General features: G+C 42.7%; 1 protein-coding gene across 1 annotated transcript in view; it reads right to left on the bottom strand.

The window, feature by feature from the left end:
- Positions 1–733: 733 nt before the first annotated feature.
- The window catches only part of LOC146811669 (serine protease 33-like), a 96038-nt gene continuing 77162 nt past the window's right edge, over positions 734–19609 (bottom strand). Inside the window, exon 6 of the mRNA XM_085618640.1 lies at positions 734–2436. Within this exon, the coding sequence (XP_085474766.1) occupies positions 2173–2436 (264 nt within the window). The 3' untranslated portion in view covers positions 734–2172. The remainder of the gene's footprint in view (positions 2437–19609) is intronic.

Genomic DNA, 19609 nt, shown 5'->3' with positions numbered 1-19609 from the left:
CTGTGGTGGCAGTGACTAGCATGGGAGGAGATGTGGCCTAGCAGCTTGAGCTGTCTCCTTTGCAACCTGGGGACCCAGGTTCAAATCCTGGCCATAGTGCTAAGCCCACGATCGTGTAATTCTGGGCAAATTACTTAATCTTCCTCTGCTTAAATGTGTGTATATTGTATTTGTGGGATCTCGACTTGATGCACATGACCTACGATTGTCTCCCGACCTCTTGTGTAATGCAGAGCGCTCCGTTGCTTCACAGCTAGATTTGAACAATAGAAATACCAATACATACCAGTGAGTAGCTAGGACTTCTAAAGTCCCCCAACTTACTAGATACCAGTAGGAGATACCAACCTGCTTCAGGAGGAACCAATTAACTCCCCTAGTATTTGACCTGATAGACAGATTTGAGCCAGTCATAATAAGTTTAAACTACCAGTTCTCTCAAATTCAAATGCAGTAGTTTTCGATGGAAGCAAGACCTTTGTTCTTGGAGATAAAATCAGCCTCCCTCCACCCTTTCTCCTGATGGAGTTATATGCATCACTTTGATGTTTCAAGGTTTTTACTAGACTTTACCAAATATAAAAAAAAAGAAGGTCAACCAAGAGTCAACAACAAGGACTTGAAAATAACAGTGTGAAAACTTTGAAAGAGTTGGTGTTGGGCTCAAATATTGAGAATGAGACCCTGGTCTACCTTTGAAGCTTTACACACACGGAAACCAGTACTGTAGAAATTTGGAAACAATATGAAACTTTATTGATTGAAAGGGCTTTAATAAAGGTTTACATACTGACAAACAAAAACGAACTAAGACATAAAAATTATCATCAAAGCACATAGGAGGAAACACCTAGCTTAGCAGTCTTCCAGGAAAGAAGTGAAAATTAGGAACATGTACTTGTTGCAACATGATAAAGTCCATCCAACAGTGTTAAGACAACCAATGATATAAATAATTAAAACAAGGAGCATTGTTATGTCACTGTTAGCAAAAAAGAGAAGTCTTTATTTACGATGCAAAGATACAAACAGTTCGTCACAGGAGGGATGCTAGCTCTCAATCTCTGAATGTTGTGGTGCGGTGAGAGAACCTCTCCTTCTTCCCATCAAAAGAACACCACCAATGGTGCCTATGGGCCCGATTTACAGTTTTAGCAGTCAGTTACTCAATCTCCAATGTGGTGGCAGATATTCCGCTTGGCGAATTGCAACTGCTACAGAATATAATGCACTTGTAATACATTGGATGGATTCTTAATCACACGCTATCTGTCAAACTCAAAATCAAGCTCTGTGTTTGGTACTGGCAGCAAAGCCAGACTGACCGACCAATGTGTCAGGCAAGCCTGGTGAGCACTGACGTGTAAATTAAGTGACAAGTAACAAGCTATGAGCTTAAACATGGAGCAGGGCACATTGTAAGAAACCTTTTCACCCAAAACAAGTAAATATATTGAGTGCAATATCCCAATGAATGGTTACATCTTTAATATTGGCTGAGAAAAACCTCAGATTGTGAGCCCCAGAAATGACAGACACATGTGAGTGCTTTATAATAGCGGTGTGCAGCTTTTGAGGGATAATTTCAAGATTCGGATCCCTAGTCAATTTAACATACCCATGCCATAGCAAACACATCATTTCTGGTGCTGGGAGCGAGGCAGGCTTTCAAGATACCGGGTCAGTGCCAAACTGATCTTCTCGGAAGGGAAAGGTGAATGTCTCTCTTTCTCTCTCTTTCTCTCTCTCTCACACACACACATCCACTCCCAATAAAACAGCATGCTGAATCTTATAAATTTTTCCTTCATTTAATTCTGCAGTCTTTTCTTCATTTGCTCACCGGCGCATTCAGAGATTCACTGTTGTCGGATGTAGAAAAATTGCACAGGTCTCAGAAAATGTTGCCACGGTGACTTCAAATCCAGGAGAAAAATTGTCAGTCTGCTAGGAGTCTCAAGCTTGGTTATGATTCCGTTAAATGGAGTGTCTCGCTTTGGTCATGTGTGCATTGTGATCCTGCTTCAAGCAGTAGACTTCAATGGTCATTGCACAACAAACTATATATTCGCCTCTTCTCTTGAACATTAAAATGCTGCTTATGGTGGACATTTACAGAGATGCAGACCAGGATTAGTATTCGAGAAAAGAAAGGGTGGGAGAACGCTTCTTTCAGAGGATGATCCAAAAGAGGAGGACAATTGTAAGCAGGAAAGAGAAGACCCTTGTTCTTGTTGGGCAGGCATAATTGGAACTGACATTTACCAGCCCCAGCTTCACTTCCGGGGCATTTTCTAATATCCAGCTGTCGTAGGCAGTGACCAGTGTGTAGACACCTGGGCGATTGGCTTTAGCACATAAATTTCCCCAGCTTACAACACCGGCCAGGAACCAGGCACCATCCACGTTGCAAACCAAAGGGCCCCCAGAGTCTCCCTAGAAGAAAGAATGAACAATAGCATGAATAGGTGGGCAAATGGAGAACAGTCAAAAGTGAAGAAGAGCGAAAACATAGGGTGAAGCAGAAGCTGAAACAGGACAAATACCATCAGTGATATTTTACTCAGATGCCTTCTAGGAGATATATATACACACACACACATATATATTACCTACTGGCGGTCGCCAGTAGGTAGTTATAGTTAGGACCCTGTTTCCATAGGAAATCCGCAACATTCTATTTGGAATAACTTTGGCGCCGGTCGACGAATGCTCGCGAAATTTTCAAAACTAATGGGGCGCTACGCTCCGCTCCTACCCTGAAAGTCGCGGGGGGATTCGTCAAGCGGGGGCTGAGAAAAAAGGGGGGTCCCAAAACGCGTTCTCCCCATGCATTTTTCCATAGGACCTTTAGACACAGCTACAGCCCGAACGGCTGAACAGAATTACTTGAAATTTGGCAGAGAGGTAGTCCTCAGGTCAAGGAAGTGCTTTGCTCCCAGCTTCGCCAATCTTTTCATGGGGAGCTGGGAGGAGACTGTTCGATCCCATCCGGGTCTTGCATCGGATTTTGAGCATGTGTCGTTGTGGCTACGCTACATCGACGACTTGTTCATTATCTGGAGGGGGACCGAGCGAGAGGCCCGGGAGTTCATTGAGAAACTCAATGACAACGAGTATAACATCAAACTCAGCGGGAACATCAGCAACATCTATGCTGAATATCTCGATGTGAAGCTTGAGGTAAGGGAGAACAAGATACATACCTCCCTGTTCAGAAAATGTACAGCAGGCAACAGCATCTTACATGCTCTCAGCAGCCACCCGGATACTCTCAAATGGAGTATCCCCTATGGTGAGCTGTTGAGAGCAAAAAGGAACTGCAACACAGAAGAGGCATACTTACTTGAGAGTAATAACATCATCACTCGGTTCACGGAGAGAGGATATCCGAAATGGGTACTGAAGAGAGCATTAGATCGTGCCAAACAGGTAGACAGATCGACTACCATTGCTGACAAACCATGTGATGAGACAGAGGCAGAGGCCTCCCCTAGAATAATTACCACTTTCAGCACGGATGCCAATAAGATCAGGCACATCATTTCGAAACATTGGGATACCCTCAAGAGTGACAACGTTATTGGGGGGGTGATTCCAGACAGACCCAATATAACTTTCAGGAGAGGGAGAAACCTTAGAGACATGTTGGTACGCAGTGATGTTACAATCTATCCACAAAAAGACTTGCATGGCCTAAGGGGCTTTTTCCCCTGTGGTCATTGCAAAGCGTGCAACAAAAGTAATTTTCGTAAACATGTCAGATACAACGGTGTCAGCAAGGAACTCACCCAATTCCTCACATGCAGCTCTACATTTGTGGTGTATGCTATTGAGTGCACGTGCAACCTCTGGTACATCGGCAGCACCACATGCATGGCTAAGAAGCGCATTCTGGAACATGGCAGGGCCATTAAAAATCAGGACCCCAAATACCCAGTAGCGCGTCACTTCAGAGAGAGACACTCCTCAAACACCAACGACATGAGTTTCTTCATCCTAGAACAGATTGAAAAACATCCTAGGGGGGGTAACAGGCTACTCATGTTAAGACAAAGAGAGTCAAAATACATCATAGTTAACAGTTGTGGCATGTGTTACAGTAATATTGCGGGATGTGTGGCTGCTACCAATGAGGGGCAATTTTATTCCCCTCCCTTCATTTATGAGGGTGTCACGAATGTAAGATACTTACCATCAGTCATTATCTTTTGCTCTATGACTGAATGCTCTTCCTCTTTGTGTTCCTTTTCCAATTCATGTTTCCTGTGTTTCTTTTTACACTTAGGAGCTAAGGACTTGGCCCATCTATCAATTCTCACCTACACGAGCCATTTTTCACTCCTTTACATGACACAGGAACATGTACATCACTCACTTCTTTTCTCTTTTCGGATGGCAGAACTGATCACAACATCTACACAAGAACATGGGAGCACATGAGGATGACGGTTTTTGTATTTACCTTTCAATGTTATGAACTTTTTTTCATCATGTACACCCCGTTTGACAACATGTTCAAGATGGACATTTCTTTGTGAACTTTGGAACCGCGCAATATTTTGTAACTCCATGGGATGCAATTTACTGATGCCTGAGATGCTCGCGCTTCAAAAAAACAAGAGGCACTAGACCCCTACATGTCTTTATCATGCAATTTTCCCGTGTGAACTGCCAACGATGTGGTTCACGGGTTTTTCGCATCTTATTTTCAATTATTGTGTGGTAGCTTCGACATACCTGTGGGTTTATTTACAAACACAGAGCACGGTACACTTACAGCAATTTTGGTTCCATTTTTACAATCAAGTTGGTCTTTGTGACAATATGCTGCGACAATTGTTTAGATATTTTATTTATTGTCATTAGGTCACTGAGACGGTGTTGGGGACAGTCATGATTCTTTTATGTGATTATACACCGTTACAAGATGTCTGCTGTAACCCAGTGAATTAGTCCATCTTTCCATGACTGTTGTTTTCTATTAAGTGGCACTGCTATTCGTTAGCCTACATTCACGTGATCAAGCTCGAGGTCGAGCGAAACGCGTTGTGAATAAACGGCGATTTCACCTTGGTGGACGGAGTCTGTGTTTCCGAGAGTGCACATATTTGGAACGTTGCTTTGTTGATATATATATATATATATATATATATATATATATATATATATACACACACACACATTATATATAGATATATATATATACACACACACACATTATATATATATATATATATATATATATATATATATTACCTACTGGCGATAGCCAGTAGGTAGTTATAGTTAGGACCACGTTTCCATAGGAAAACCTCAACATTCTATTTTGAATAACTTTGGCGCCGGTCGACGAATCCTCGCGAATTTCTCAAAATAGGTGGGGCGCTACGCTCCGCTCCTACCCTGAAAGTCTCAGGGGGATTCGTCAAGCGGGGGCTGAGATAAAAGGGGGGTCCCAAAACGCGTTTTTCCCATGCATTTTTCCATAGGACCTTTAGAACGAGCTACAGCCCGAATGGCTGAACAGAATTACTCAAAATTTGGCAGAGAGGTAGTCCCTAGGTCAAGGAAGTGCCTTTTGTAGGTTTGGTGTAAATCTGTTCAGTAGATTCTGAGAAAATAGCCTTTAAATCAATATATATATCTGAGCCAGCTTACGGTACGCTTACCGTACGCTTACGGTAAACGTACGGTGGCGTGCGCGAGCGCGATTCTGATTGGCTCTTAGATCTTAGTAAACATTCGAATCGGCCGAAACCAGGAAGCGGCGGCCGCCATTTTGTCTCTCGCACTGAGAGAGATTTTTAAAATCGGAAGCCCAAAAACATGTAAAGGGGCTGTTTTGACAACTCCCTCCCACATAGTCATGTGGAGGGAGTCCCCAAACATCCCCCAAGTGCAAAAACGGTTTTATTTTTTTTTCGGCAATTTCGCGGGGTACGCTTACCGTACGCTTACGGTAAGCGTACGGTAAAAAAATAAAAATAAAAAAAACACTATCCACACTTACCCCACCCCCTGTGCTTTTGGTGGCCGTAGGCCACCAAATGTACAGGGCTTATTATAAGGGAAAAAAACTTAGCATTTAAAAAACCGTACTAATTCACTGAAAAAACCATAGGTTTCACACACGTTATAGTTAGGAATTAGCATTTAAAAAACCTTGCAAATTCACTGAAAAAACCATAGGTTTCACACATGTTATAGTTAGTGGAAATTTTACTGATAAAAAACCAATGAAATTGCCCCGTTATAGTTAGCGCAGGCAACTATAACTCACGCGACCGCAATCCTCTGCTGATGACATATGTGTCTTTATGAAAAAAAAATATTTGTAATATATGTATAGCTAAAAATGTATGGAAGAAGACATGGGCAAATAAGTGTCTAAATACAGTATTAGCATCAGCAGAGGATTGTGGTCGCGTGAGTTATAGTTGCCTGCGCTAACTATAACGGGGCAATTTCATTGGTTTTTTATCAGTAAAATTTCCACTAACTATAACATGTGTGAAACCTATGGTTTTTTCAGTGAATATATATATATATATATATACACTTAAAAAACCATAGGTTTCACACATGTTATAGTTAGCTGGACATTTCACTCATAAAAAACCAATGAAATTCCCCCGTTATAGTTACTGCAGGCAACTATAACTCACGCGACCGCAATCCTCTGCTGATGACGTCAGATATTACATCACTGTATTTAGACACTTATTTACCCATGTCTGCTTCCATTAATCTTTAGCTATACATATATTACAAATATTTATTTTTCAGAAAGACACATATGTCATCAGTGATGTAATATCTGACGTCATCAGCAGAGGATTGCGGTTGCGTGAGTTATAGTTGCCTGCAGTAACTATAACGGGGGAATTTCATTGGTTTTTTATGAGTGAAATGTCCAGCTAACTATAACATGTGTGAAACCTATGGTTTTTGAAGTGAATTTGCAAGGTTTTTTAAATGCTAATTCCTAAGTATAACGTGTGTGAAACCTATGGTTTTTTCAGTGAATTTGTACGGTTTTTTAAATGCTAATTTATTTATGTATTATTTTTTTTATATATTTATTTTACAATAAACTACGTATTAAAAATTATTATTTTTTTTTTTTGGTTTTCAACCTGCGAATTTAAAAAAAAACCAAATAATAATAATTTTTGGGTTTTTCAGGGTGCGCGCACCCCTGCGATTTAAAAAAAAATAAAAAATGTTTTTTTGCCTTCGGGGTCCTTCAGGGACCCCCTGACAAAGGCTAGGGGGTCAGGAACTCTCTACCCTGCCCCCTTTTCACGTTCGCCACCTTCCTTTTTCACTCTCGCACTGAAAACAAACAAAATGGCGGCCGACACTTCCTGATTTCGACCGATTCGAACGTTGACTAACATGTAGCCACCAATCAGAATTACGCTCGCGCACGTTAGGGTGCTCGCACGGTGCTCGCACGGTGCGCGCACCCTGCGCGCGTATAGATATATATATGCTTTTAAATGCTATTTTCTCCGGAAATACTGAACAGATTTACACCAGACCTACAAAAGGCACTTCCTTGACCTTATGGCTACCTCTCTGCCAAATTTCAAGTAATTCTGTTCAGCCGTTCGGGCTGTAGCTGCGACTAAAGGTCCTATGGAAAAATGCATGGGGAAAACGCGTTTTGGGACCCCCTTTTTTCTCGGCCCCCGCTTGACGAATCACCCCGAGACTTTCTGGGTAGGAGCTGAACGGAGCGCCCCATTAGTTTTGAAAATTTCGCGAGGATTCGTCAACCGGCGCCAAAGTTATTCAAAATAGAATTTTGAGATTTTCTATGGAAACACGGTCCTAACTATAACTATCTACTGGCGACCGCCAGTAGATTTTATATATATATATATATATATATATATATTCACTGAAAAAACCATAGGTTTCAGGTACGTTATAGTTAGGAATTGGCATTTAAAAAACCTTAGAAATTCACTGAAAAAAACAGATTTCAGGGGCGTTATAGTTAGCTGGACTTTTCACTCGTACAAAACCATTGAAATTCCCCCGTTATAGTTAGTTCAGCTGACTATAACTCGCGCGCCCGCAATACACTGCTGATGACGTCACATATTACATCACTCATGACATGGTCAGTGACATCACTCATGACATCACTGATGACATCTCAAATGACATCACTGATGACATCATCCAGTGAATGTGTGTTTTTCTGAAAATTACATATGTTTTATATATGTATATCTCAAGGTCGATGGAAGAATAAATGGGTATATAAGTGTCTAAATGGATGATTTGTTTTTGAAAAATTGATTGTATAACTAACGGATTAAGTGTATCTTAGTGAATATATGGCTTAGTGAGTAATGTTTAAATATGTAAATATCTGTATAAGTCTCTCACTTTGTGTATAAGTGGCTGCATGGGTTGGTGAGTAGCTACATGAGTGTCTATATAGGTTATTAGTTGGTTTTTTGAGTATCAGTATGTGTGTCTGAGTGTCTGTATGGTTCGGTGGGGGTATTACGTAGTGCATAGGTGCATGAATGTACGACTCACTGTTTGAATGTGTTGAAGACAGCATGTGTGCAGGACTGTATGGGTGGATGAGTGTGTGCATGGGTGTGTTAGTGAGTGAATGACTGTCTCAATAGTGTCTTTATGAGTAACTTCATATGTTTTAAACTAGTATATGTGACTATTGGTGTATAAAAGTGAGTATATGTGAGAGTGAGAGATTGAAAGAGTTCCTGTATGAATAAGTATGTGTTTCTATAAGTGATTGTTTAAAAGACTAAGTATGTGTAAGTTTCTGTAGAAGTAAGTGTGGTGGTGGGTGTATAACTGTATATGCAGGTAAATGGATGTTTGATTCTTTATTAGCATGAGTGACTATGTGTGTGAGTAACTCTATGGATGAGTGGCGTTGTGTAACAGGATGTATAGGTGTATGAGTACATATGATGAGTGAGTACATGTATGAGTGACTGTATAGGACTGTTGGTGAATGAGTGGATGTGTATGTGGATCTTAGATTTACTGAATAGGTTGTTGTAACTGATATTGGTATGTCCATTGTTTTGAACATTTTAGTTTCTATTTTTGAATGTGTATATCAAAGGTTATATTAGGGGGAGAGGAGGTCTGCCACTCTATCACAAGGATGATGTCATCAGTAATGTAATTTGAGATGTCATCAGTGATGTAATGAGTGATGTCACTGACCATGTCATGAGTGATGTAATATGTGACGTCATCAGCAGTGCATTGCGGTCGCGCGAGTTATAGTTAGCTGAGCTAACTATAACGGGGGAATTTCAATGGTTTTGCACGAGTGAAAAGTCCAGGTAACTATAACGCCCCTGAAGTCTATGTTTTTTTCAGTGAATTTCTAAGGTTTTTTAAATGCTAATTCCTAACTATAACGTACCTGAAACCTATGGTTTTTTCAGTGAATTTCAAAGGTTTTTTAAATGCTACTTTCTAACTATGCCTACAGAGATAGGACGTGTGAAGAAAGAAGAAATAACGCACAGAAAGAAAAAAAAGAAATGCAGAAAGAATCAGAAGTCCTCAAAGACGAAGAAAAGTGCAGGAAAAAGGATAACGTGCAGAAAGAACAAACAGAAGAGCAGAAAGAAGCCTTGTTGCAAAATCATCCTGTACCCTCAACTTTTTCAGACGGATACTGGTGGTAACGGAGTCTGACTAACCAGTCCTATAGCCAGTGCTATGTGAAAAGACACTCAGAATAGAGTGAAAACACCTACATACACTAGGGAACACTATGTGTTGGGGTCCCCCTGTGATTAGCATGACCTCTTCTGTAAGCCCCTAGTATACAATAGGGCAGGGGATTAAAACTACCTCTTAAAACGCGCCACAAGGCGTGTTTGCACACCTCACCTCAGGCCCCGTCCCCTCCCTTCCCCACTGTGTAAACACGCCCTGTGGCCGTTTTTTTAAGTTGGGAGATTAAGTCCCCTTGAATCCTGAGGGTCCCTAGGGTCCAACTAGCCCACTAGGTACCTCCAGTAAGCGCCACAGAGCTGCGTTGCAGAGAGGTGTAAAAAGTGGCACGGCCTGGACCACCTCTCTGCAACGCAGCTCAGTGGCACTTACTGGAAGCACCTGGTGGGCTTGTTAGCCCCCATGGGCCCACAGGATTGAAGGGGAATTATTTCCCCAACTTAAAATGCGCCATAGGGCGTGTTTGCACACGTCACCTCAGGCCCCATCCCCTCCCTTCCCCACTGTGTAAACACGCCCTGTGGCCATTTTTTAAGTTGGGAGATTAAGTACCCTTGAATCCTGAGGGTCCCTAGGGGCAAAACAGCCCACTAGGTACGTCCAGTAAGCGCCATTGCAGAGAGGTGTAAAAAGGGGCACGGCCTGCACCACCTCTTTGCAACGCAGAGAAGTGGCGCTTACTGGAAGCACCTGGTGGGCTAGTTGGCCCTCAGGGACCCTCAATATTGAAGGGGAATTAATTCCCCAACTTACAACTGGCCAGGGGGCGCGTTTGCAGAGTGCTGCAAGGAGGGGGCGTGGCCTACGGCGTGATGCCGGTCTTTTATTCATTTTATTTTTTTAAGAAGGAGGGCTGTGTGGCCCCCGTTTTTTTTCTAATTTATTGGCCCTGGGGACCCCATCCCCCAGGGCCTGCACCCTAATCTTTTTTGTTGAAAAAAATTAATTTGGCCCTCCCAAGGCCGTAATGGACCCCGGGGACCCCAACCCCGGGTCATGGCCTTTTTTTTATTTTTTTTTATTCTTTAGGCCTTTTATGGCCTAATCTCCATCCCCTGGACTCGGCCTTTGATTTTTATTATTTAAAAAAAATATATATTTATAGAAACACCTAGGACATGCTGGACAAACCGTATGTACCTATCATCATGATGATTTGCGTGATATTCATTAAAAGGCGACTATGCATACAATGAATCCACGTGGAATGTATTTACACCGCTAGTGAAGCTCTGACGTGTCCGACGCCCTACCATGCCTAATCCTGGCGCCCCCGCTGGTGGGTACTCTCCAAGTAGACAACCTTGTCGTTTATTTATACAAACATGGGTAGCTATTGGCGGGCACAATTAATACACACGCACACCAAGCCATTCAAAGGGGATTCAACAAAAATTCGACCATACTATGCAAGAAACCCCCCTCACGGTTAATAAAAAACACATCCACCGCCGGATGTGTAATACTTTTTATTTTACTCCCTGGAAAGGAGACAAACCTCACTTGAGAGTCACAGCGTGCTCCTGGCTGAGCCCAATGCGGTGTTACACGCACCAGTGCCTGCCGAGTGCCACACACCTCTGTGTTGTATTCCACTAGCTAGTGCGTATGCTATGACACTCTCTAGTCCATGTGCACTGTAACACCACCCCGTGAATAAGTCATGCCACACTTGCCTTTGCAGGGGTTATATTGCCCCATCTAACGTGCCTTCCTCGATGCCTATGTTACAACACACAGCGCTATGCCATACATATTACAATCTGGGATCCATATCTTTATCACAGTGTATATGCAACGTTACACTCCCCAGCACATATTTTATATTACAACTTTAGAGACTAGTTAGGTTACACAACACTGCCCTGTGCATATTACACTCCAAGGCACATATCGCATAGCGCGCGCTAGTGCTTATGCTATCTCGTGCTCTCCAATGAATCGGTCATTGCGCACAATGTATTGCATATTATATTTCACGCCCCGGTTCATCTTATATCACACTTTTTGGTGCATAGTTTATACCACAGACTACATCTAGTTTTCATTTTCAATCGTGCTCTCAGGACTATGTTCTATATAACACTGCATCCATCTACCCTTTTCACGGGCATTACATTTTGCAATGGGGGGTGGAGGGTCAGGGGGTGTTTCTGCCAAGTGAGCCCAGAGTCAGTCACAAATGTCCTCTTCTTCCTGAATAAAAGTGAGATTATGCTGCATACTTGTTCATAATTTAAGTAGTTCGCACAGACACACATTTTAAAAAACAATAAAGGTCCTAATACCCACCTTCTCTGAACAGTTAGCTTGCTGCCCCATCCACCTCCTCCCTATCCTCTGTGGTCTGAATCCATGGACTAGCCTTCTCCCTCCTGCCATGCATGGTCTGATGTGCTGCCACTGCCCTCCATTTAGCATGATGTACCAGTCCACTCCTCCTGCCCTCCATTGCTCAATTATATGGCCCATCATTGACCTCCTGCTTAGCCTCTGTGCTTAGCTTGCTGCCCCTATTCTCCCTCCCCCTGCCCTCAGATGTCTTTGTGCATGCCCATGCTCCATCCTTTTTGCCCACCATGTTCCATGGACCTGCCACTTCAATCTACTATGGGTGTTCTGTTGAGCTGCCACTCCCCTCCCACCTGCCTAGCATTGTCAGATGACTGAAACCTGTCCCTGCCTCCTCCACCCTGCCTGTCCACATGCCATGCCCCTATCCTCTTCCTCCTGTCCTACATGGTCCATTTTACTGCCACACCCTTCTGCCCTCCCTGGTCTGTTGTGCTGCAACTGCTCCTCCTGCCTGCCCCACGCGGTCTGTTGTGAGGCCCCTTCCCCTGAACTCTCTTGTCTGTACCCAGGTCCTGACCCGCCCTTCTATCCTCCATGGTCCTTTGTACATGCCTCTGCACCCTCCTTCTTGCCCATCATAATCATTGTGCTGCCACTAACCCTCCCGCTTGCCATGCATGGTCTTCTGTGCTGCCAATGCCCCTCCCACCTTCCCTGTGTAGTCAGCTAGCTGCCCCTGACCCCCTCCCACCTTCCCTCCATCGTCTGTGTGTATGCCATCCTAGCCTCATTGTTGCTCTCCATGGTATGTCTTGTTTCTAGTGGACATCCTGCCTGACCTCCATGGTCATCTTGCTGCTCCTGCCCTGCCCCCTTGCCCCCAGCCCACTGTTTCCATGTGCAGACCCCTATTCCCTCCCTCCTGGCTTGTCTGTTCCATTGTAATGCCCCTGATCCGTCCCTCCTGCCCTTTATGGTCTGTTATTCTGCAGCTTTCTCTCCTGTGTGTTCATTATGGTCAGCTAGCTACCATTGCCTCGTTACCCTCTGTTCTCTGTTGGCCATGTGCATGGTCCTGTCCCCTCCCTATTGCTTTCTATGGATTGCTGTGCTGCACTCCCGTCCCGCATGCCCTGTGTGGTGTATTGTGCTGCTGCAAACCCTGATGCCTGCCCTCTAGGGTCAGTTTGGTGCACCTCTCCATGTCCCTCCTGTCCTCGGTTATCCGAGTCCATGTCCCTTCCCAAATTCCTCCTGCCTACCATGATCCAATGTACCATTCTTGCGAACATTTTGAACTTGGTAAGAGGGAGATTTTGAAAAAAAACTGGGGTGTCGATTTTCCCCTTTGAGTTACATTGAAAAAGAGGAGATTGTAGACAGGAGACAGATCAAATAAAGCCCATTTGAGCTTAAAAACATTGGACGTTTCCTGGCTGAAACGGGTCTGTTGGCATGTATGGTTGTACTACCACTGCCTCTGCCCACAATGCTCTATTATATTGCCACAGCCTCTCTTGCCAGTCCTGTATTGTTGGTTTGTTGCCCCTGCCCCCCTTTCCACTGCCCTCCATAGTCTGTTGTGCTGCCACTGCCCTTCCTGCCTGCCCAGTGTGGTCAAATTGTTGCCTCTGCACTCTCCTACCTGCCTTCAATTTTCAGAGTCCGTGCCCCTGGCCTCTGCCTCTCAACAGTATCCCAATGAACAACTAGATTTCTAACATTCTATATTTATTACAAAAGTGTGGAACGCCTGACGTCATCTTGATGTAATCAAAACTGTAATACCTATAGCATTTCCTTTAGAAATTACATATATGAGAGGGTCTTATTTGCATCAAAATTAAGGTTAGTGCTCTAAAAAACTAAAATAAGGACATATTTTCTGAGTTTTCAAATAGCGACAAAGAACTTTTAAATTATTTGTAATCTTTATTGTTTTTTATCCAGTTGACCACTTGATTAAATGTTGCACTTAGGGGAGAGGATGTGGTGTTACTTCCAGAGCTGCAGACTTTGCAACTGGGGAACCAGGTTGGAGTTTCTGCTTCAGCTCAACATTCTGTGATTCTGGTCAAATCACTTAATCTCCCCATGTCTACAACCAAAATGAATTTGATCTTGTGTGATGTAACCAATGCTCGTGTAAAGAACTCCAATACCTGACAAGTCTGCACTATATAAAACTGCAAATACACAAACAATAAGTGTTTTGCACACTTCTGTCATTGGGCTACATGTGGGCTACATCTGGGTGATATTTGTGCTGCATTTGGGCTCTTTTGTCTCTGGTGGCCATCTTGGGAGATTTATTTGTTATGAAGTTTCCTAATTTCCTCATTTACTGCAGTCTCCTCAGTAGGAAATGCTTTCAGTTTTTTACTTTGATTCCATCAAGAAGGTATTCAGATATGTCACACATTTGCCATAAATTCTGAATGTTAGCACTCTAGTTGCTCATTAGATTACTGTAGTAAAGCTACTGCTCACCACGGAAGTCTGCTGCTGGTATTAAAAGTGCATGTTTGTCTGCATATCAGAATTTTTTAATGAAATAGAAGAGGGTTTGAGAAGTCACTCAAAATGTGCCCTAATTTTTCTTTCTTCAGCACTAATCATAATTTCTATGGCAAAATGAACCCCCTCATTGTGTTCCTTTTTAAATTAAATGTTTTAAGTGTTACCAGTTTATTCCAATCACGATGGCTTCAGGTGTGCCATACTTTTGTCATAAGTAAGACAGTAAGCGCTCTAGTTGTTCGTTAGAACACTCTGGGACATTCTGTCATTGGGCCATACTTGGGCTACATCTGGGTGATATTTGGGCTCTTTTGTCTCTGGTGGCCATCTTGGGAGATTTATTTGTTATGAAGTATCCTAATTTCCTCATTTACTGCAGTCTCCTCAGTAGGAAATACTTTCAGTTTTTTACTTTGGTTCCATCAAGAAGGCATTCAGATGTGTCACACATTTGCCATAAATTCTGAATGTTAGCACTCTAGTTGCTCATTAGATCACTGTAGTAAAGCTACTGATCACCAGGGAAGCCTGCTGCTGGTATTCAAAGTGCATTCAGTCTGCATGTCAGAATTATTTTATGAAATAGAAGAGGATTTGAGAAGTCAAATGTGCCCTAATTTTTCTTTCTGCAGCACTAATCATGCTTTCTATGGCAAAATGAACCCCCTCATTTTGTTCCTTTTTAAATTAAATGTTTTAAGAGTTACCACTTTATTCCAATCAAGATGGCTTCAGGTGTGCAATACGTTTGTCATAAGTAGGACTGTTAGCGCTCTAGTTGTTCTTTAGAACACTCTGGGAAGCTGCAGTAGAACACAAAGGAATCAACTGACAGTCTCTGTCCTTGTTGGATGTACATGTTTTACTGAGAATGTCAGACTTCATTCTCACATGACTGAGAAAGATAATGTGAATTTACAGAAAATATGCTCTCAGTTTAGCTTATAGATCACCTTCCAAACCTCTGTGGGAAAAGCATGAGAAAATAGTTTTCTGTCAAACATGATTCATGATATCACAGCAGAAGGCTTTTTCACATGGTAAAATCACCTTAGAACACACCACAATTCCTAAAATGAGTATGGTACCATCAACAAATGATTTATAATGTAACTAAAGTCTTAAAGCCTTCTATTAACTGCAATGCTTTTTAATGAGGTGCTATCATGTATATTGTCCCAAGATGTCTGCCAGAAATTTATCGTTAGAAATATCGCCGCTTTAGCAGCAAAAAGTGCCGCTAAAGCGGCGATAAGGCCCTTGCTAATATCCCCCCATGTTTTTAAGTTTCTTCGAGGGGTGCGCGAGATAAAATAACTCGTACAATATGCATTTTTGAGCATTGCTGCATTCTGAAATGGTGAAGTAATCTTGGGTTGACGTTTATAGATGTACATGCCAACACGAAGGGCAGTGTGCCCATGTATTGCTTCTGTTTTGTCAGTTGTAGGACTTACAAACGTACTGAATCTTTGACATTAAACGTCATCTGACTTGTTGCCTTTTTAGGTCAAGCCTGCAGGCGAGGGGTACAAATATCTGTGGCATGCTTTGACAAAACCACTAAACGTTTGATAGCGAGTCAGCATATTTCATTTCTTGTTGGTGCGCCTCGTCTGCTGTCGAATCATAAAGGGGTTGCTGAGTTAAAGGTGGGGGCAAAACATTTTCATCTGCTAATCACTTTGGTGGCGTTTAATGAATGTGTGTGAAATTTAGCAGCTGTCAGTTAAACTCAGTGCAGGAGCATCAAGTTTCATGCAGATTCAATGGAGGAAGGGTGCGGGGGTCGAAGTTAAAGGTGAGTGGGGTGGTCAAACAATCTTTAATTTGCTAATACTTTGGTGCAGTTTCATGGGGCTGCATGAAACCTGTTAATTGGTGTATCAGGCAAATCTGTCAAAGGTGACAGTTAAAGGGAGGGTGTTTATTTGATAATCACGTTGGTGCTATTTAACTCATCTGCAGGTGATTTAACAAGCTGTTAGCACAGTGCAAGTACTTAGATTTAAAGGACATCTGACAAGCAGGCCCAAAAGTTGAAGAAAAAGGGTAACAAATAATTAATTTGCAAATAACTGTAGTGCAGTTTGAAAGACCTACACATCGTTTGGCAGATTCCTAGTATGTTTAACTTACTTCTGAAATGTTGAGTTCCATGCAGATTGGTCAAGGGGACACGGTTAAATGGGGGGTGGTCAAAGTAGCTTTGATTTGCTAACCACTTTGTCACCATTTGACATACTAGCATGAAGGCTGAGAAAAAAGAATTGTGTTTAACTTCCAAACTGCCTTGTGTGGAAGGAGTTGAACACAAGGGCAGTTGTGTGCAGGGTCTATCTGCAGGCCATGCCCTTTGTCAAATCCCAGCCAATCAGAAATGATGGCAGGGCCCGGTGGGGATTTTATAAAGGGCTGCTTGTAGGCCCTGCCTCAGTGGCGGCCGGCATGATTCACAGGTGGCTTGGCGGGTGCAGGCGCGCTGGGACCGTGGGGGAGGGGGGGGGGGGGAGATTCTGGAAACAGTGCGCAATGTAAAAAAAATATATAATAATGAAATAAAAACTTAGCTTGCCACGCACTAGGTCCCGCATCTCTGCTCCTGCCCTCCTCCTCAGGAAGCAGAGCCAGGCTCCTCTGACCAATCACAATGCTGCAATGCATAGTTGTGATTGGTCAGCACCCAGGCTCCCCTGACCCAGGCTCCAGGTTCGACGCTCAACCAGGGAATGGGGGCCTGGGTGTGTTCTTCATGCAGGCTGTAATGCAGCCTGCATCAGAACGGGGAAAGTGCGCATGACTGGTTTGGGCGGCCCAAAAGGGCCGACCAAACAGTCATTGCGCACTTAGGAGTGGGCAAACCACTCCTGCCCTGCTCCGAGAGCAGAGCAGCCCCACCCACCCGCCCGCAAAGCAGTGAGCAGGAAGCATAAAATGATAATACAGCGAACAGTGTTATTATTTTAGGTTTCTACTACCACTGCTTAAAAGCAGTGGGGCGACGCTCCTCCACCATAGCGGAGGAGCCAACCCTGCCAGGCCTTGCATTTTTGGGGGGATTTTTTTATATAGCGCAAACTAAACCCAAAGGTATCAGAGCACTATACATGAGCACCAGTTGTGTTACAGACAAACATTCATTTTTTTTAGGCACGGGGAGATTAAGTGATTTGCCCAGAATCACAGGATGTTGAGCATTCCTGCCATGACTCAAACCGGGTTCCCCACCTTCGAGGTCAACCACCCTAGCCGTTAGGCCACATCCTTGCATTCAACACCTGTTGTTCACAAACAAGGTTATGTGTGTCAGGGGTAGGAGGGAAAGTTGGGTAGATGCCCTGGCCGTGCATCCAAATCTCTGTGGCTGTGCGCAGTGGGGGAGGGACACACTGGCAATGGCCCTGTGCCCAACAGCTAATATGTTTTTTTTTTTAAACTTGAAAATTCAATGAAAAACACATATTTCAAATATTGTTATGGTTCAGGTAGTGTAATCACCGTAACATTTGCTTTTGGAAAAAACCTAAGTAATGCACTGATAAAAACACAGTTAAATTGATGTTCTTGTTCCACATTAAAAGCTACAAATAACTGAAATTCCCAGTTATGATCTGTTATATGAACCATAACTTACCCCCGCCATCAAAACTATAACTCACACCTAAATGGACTATTTGTGAACACACACTATTTATACCACTAAACAAATCAACTTAAAAACAAAACCTAATTAAAAAAAAGAACACATATACAAACAACCATTGGCAAAAGTCTGGCATTGGCTGCTAGCCTTTTGGCTTAGGCAGTTCTTGATTTGTTCTGTCATTTTTTGCAAAACTTTATTTTTGGGAAAGCTGCTCGGCCATCATCAATCTTAAAAAAATAGCTAAAGGCAAAAAACCTACATTACCGTAGTAGACCCCGACACTGCAATTAACTAGTTTTCTGTGTGGATGTGTTTCTTGTGAAAGGGAAGTATGCCGTAACCCACAGTCAGCTAATGGCTAAAGTGGGCTGACCCATTGCCCATGATAAAAAAAAAATGTGAATGACACAACAAAAGACTAATGGATGATGTCTGGTTGAAACCCCCCATTTATCGCTATGTTGTACACATTGGCTAACATGAGGCCTCAAAAAGTCATGCGGTTTAGCACTGGCTGCCAACCGCTTGCCTTTGCTGATGTTTTTTCTGTAAATCTTTATTACAAATAGAGATGCTTGACAAGCTAGATACATAGCATTGTAAAGACAGAGAGGTAGTTGGGGTTATATAGACAGAGAGCATTGTATGGACAGATAGTGTAGCATAGATCGATAGATAGGTGTCTCCAACGTTTTCTGTAACCAGAGCTACTTATGTTTAATGAAAAGTTTCCTGAGCTACTAATATTGTTAGACTTGCAATAGCAAACACATCAGAAAAGATTATATTAGTGGCCCCGCTATTCAACGTTACCAGCAGTGATCACCTCAGTGCATCAGACTGGGTTGCCAGCAGTAACTTAAAGTCTTTGTCAATTTGGAATCCTTTTACAGAGGTAGTACATAACGGCTGTAGCTGAAATTCTCATGCTGCCAAGTTGATATTATTAGTAATAGGTCTCCCCAAGGCCACATGATTTATCACTTGGCTTTAAAAGTATTTTGGAAATTCAACTATTTATCTCCAGACATCATCCTATGAGCTCTGAAAATACATACATTTTTATCTCAATCACTTTTCAATTTGGTACAAATATATGGAATCAGTCAAGCTTCTAATTTAGTAGAGTTGGCTGCAAACAAGAGAACCACTCAAAGGGAGCTGGAAAGCTACCAGTAGCTCTCGGGCTACTGGTCGGATATTTTGGTATATGGTATTCCCCTGTACAAGTGGCTTATAAGTAAACTAAACAATTGCCAAACAGATGTAAGCTGATATGACCAGGTTTTAGGGATTGAGCACAAACACTTTAGCACTGATTAGCAGTACTAAAGTTTACAAAATCCTAAGGGTAACAAAATGAAATTCAGCAAAAATAGGAGGGGTGAAAGCAAA

The sequence above is a fragment of the Triturus cristatus genome, chromosome 7 (assembly GCF_964204655.1).
Source record: "Triturus cristatus chromosome 7, aTriCri1.1, whole genome shotgun sequence".
NCBI lineage: Eukaryota > Metazoa > Chordata > Amphibia > Caudata > Salamandridae > Triturus > Triturus cristatus.
This window is presented reverse-complemented; position numbering and strand designations above follow the sequence as displayed.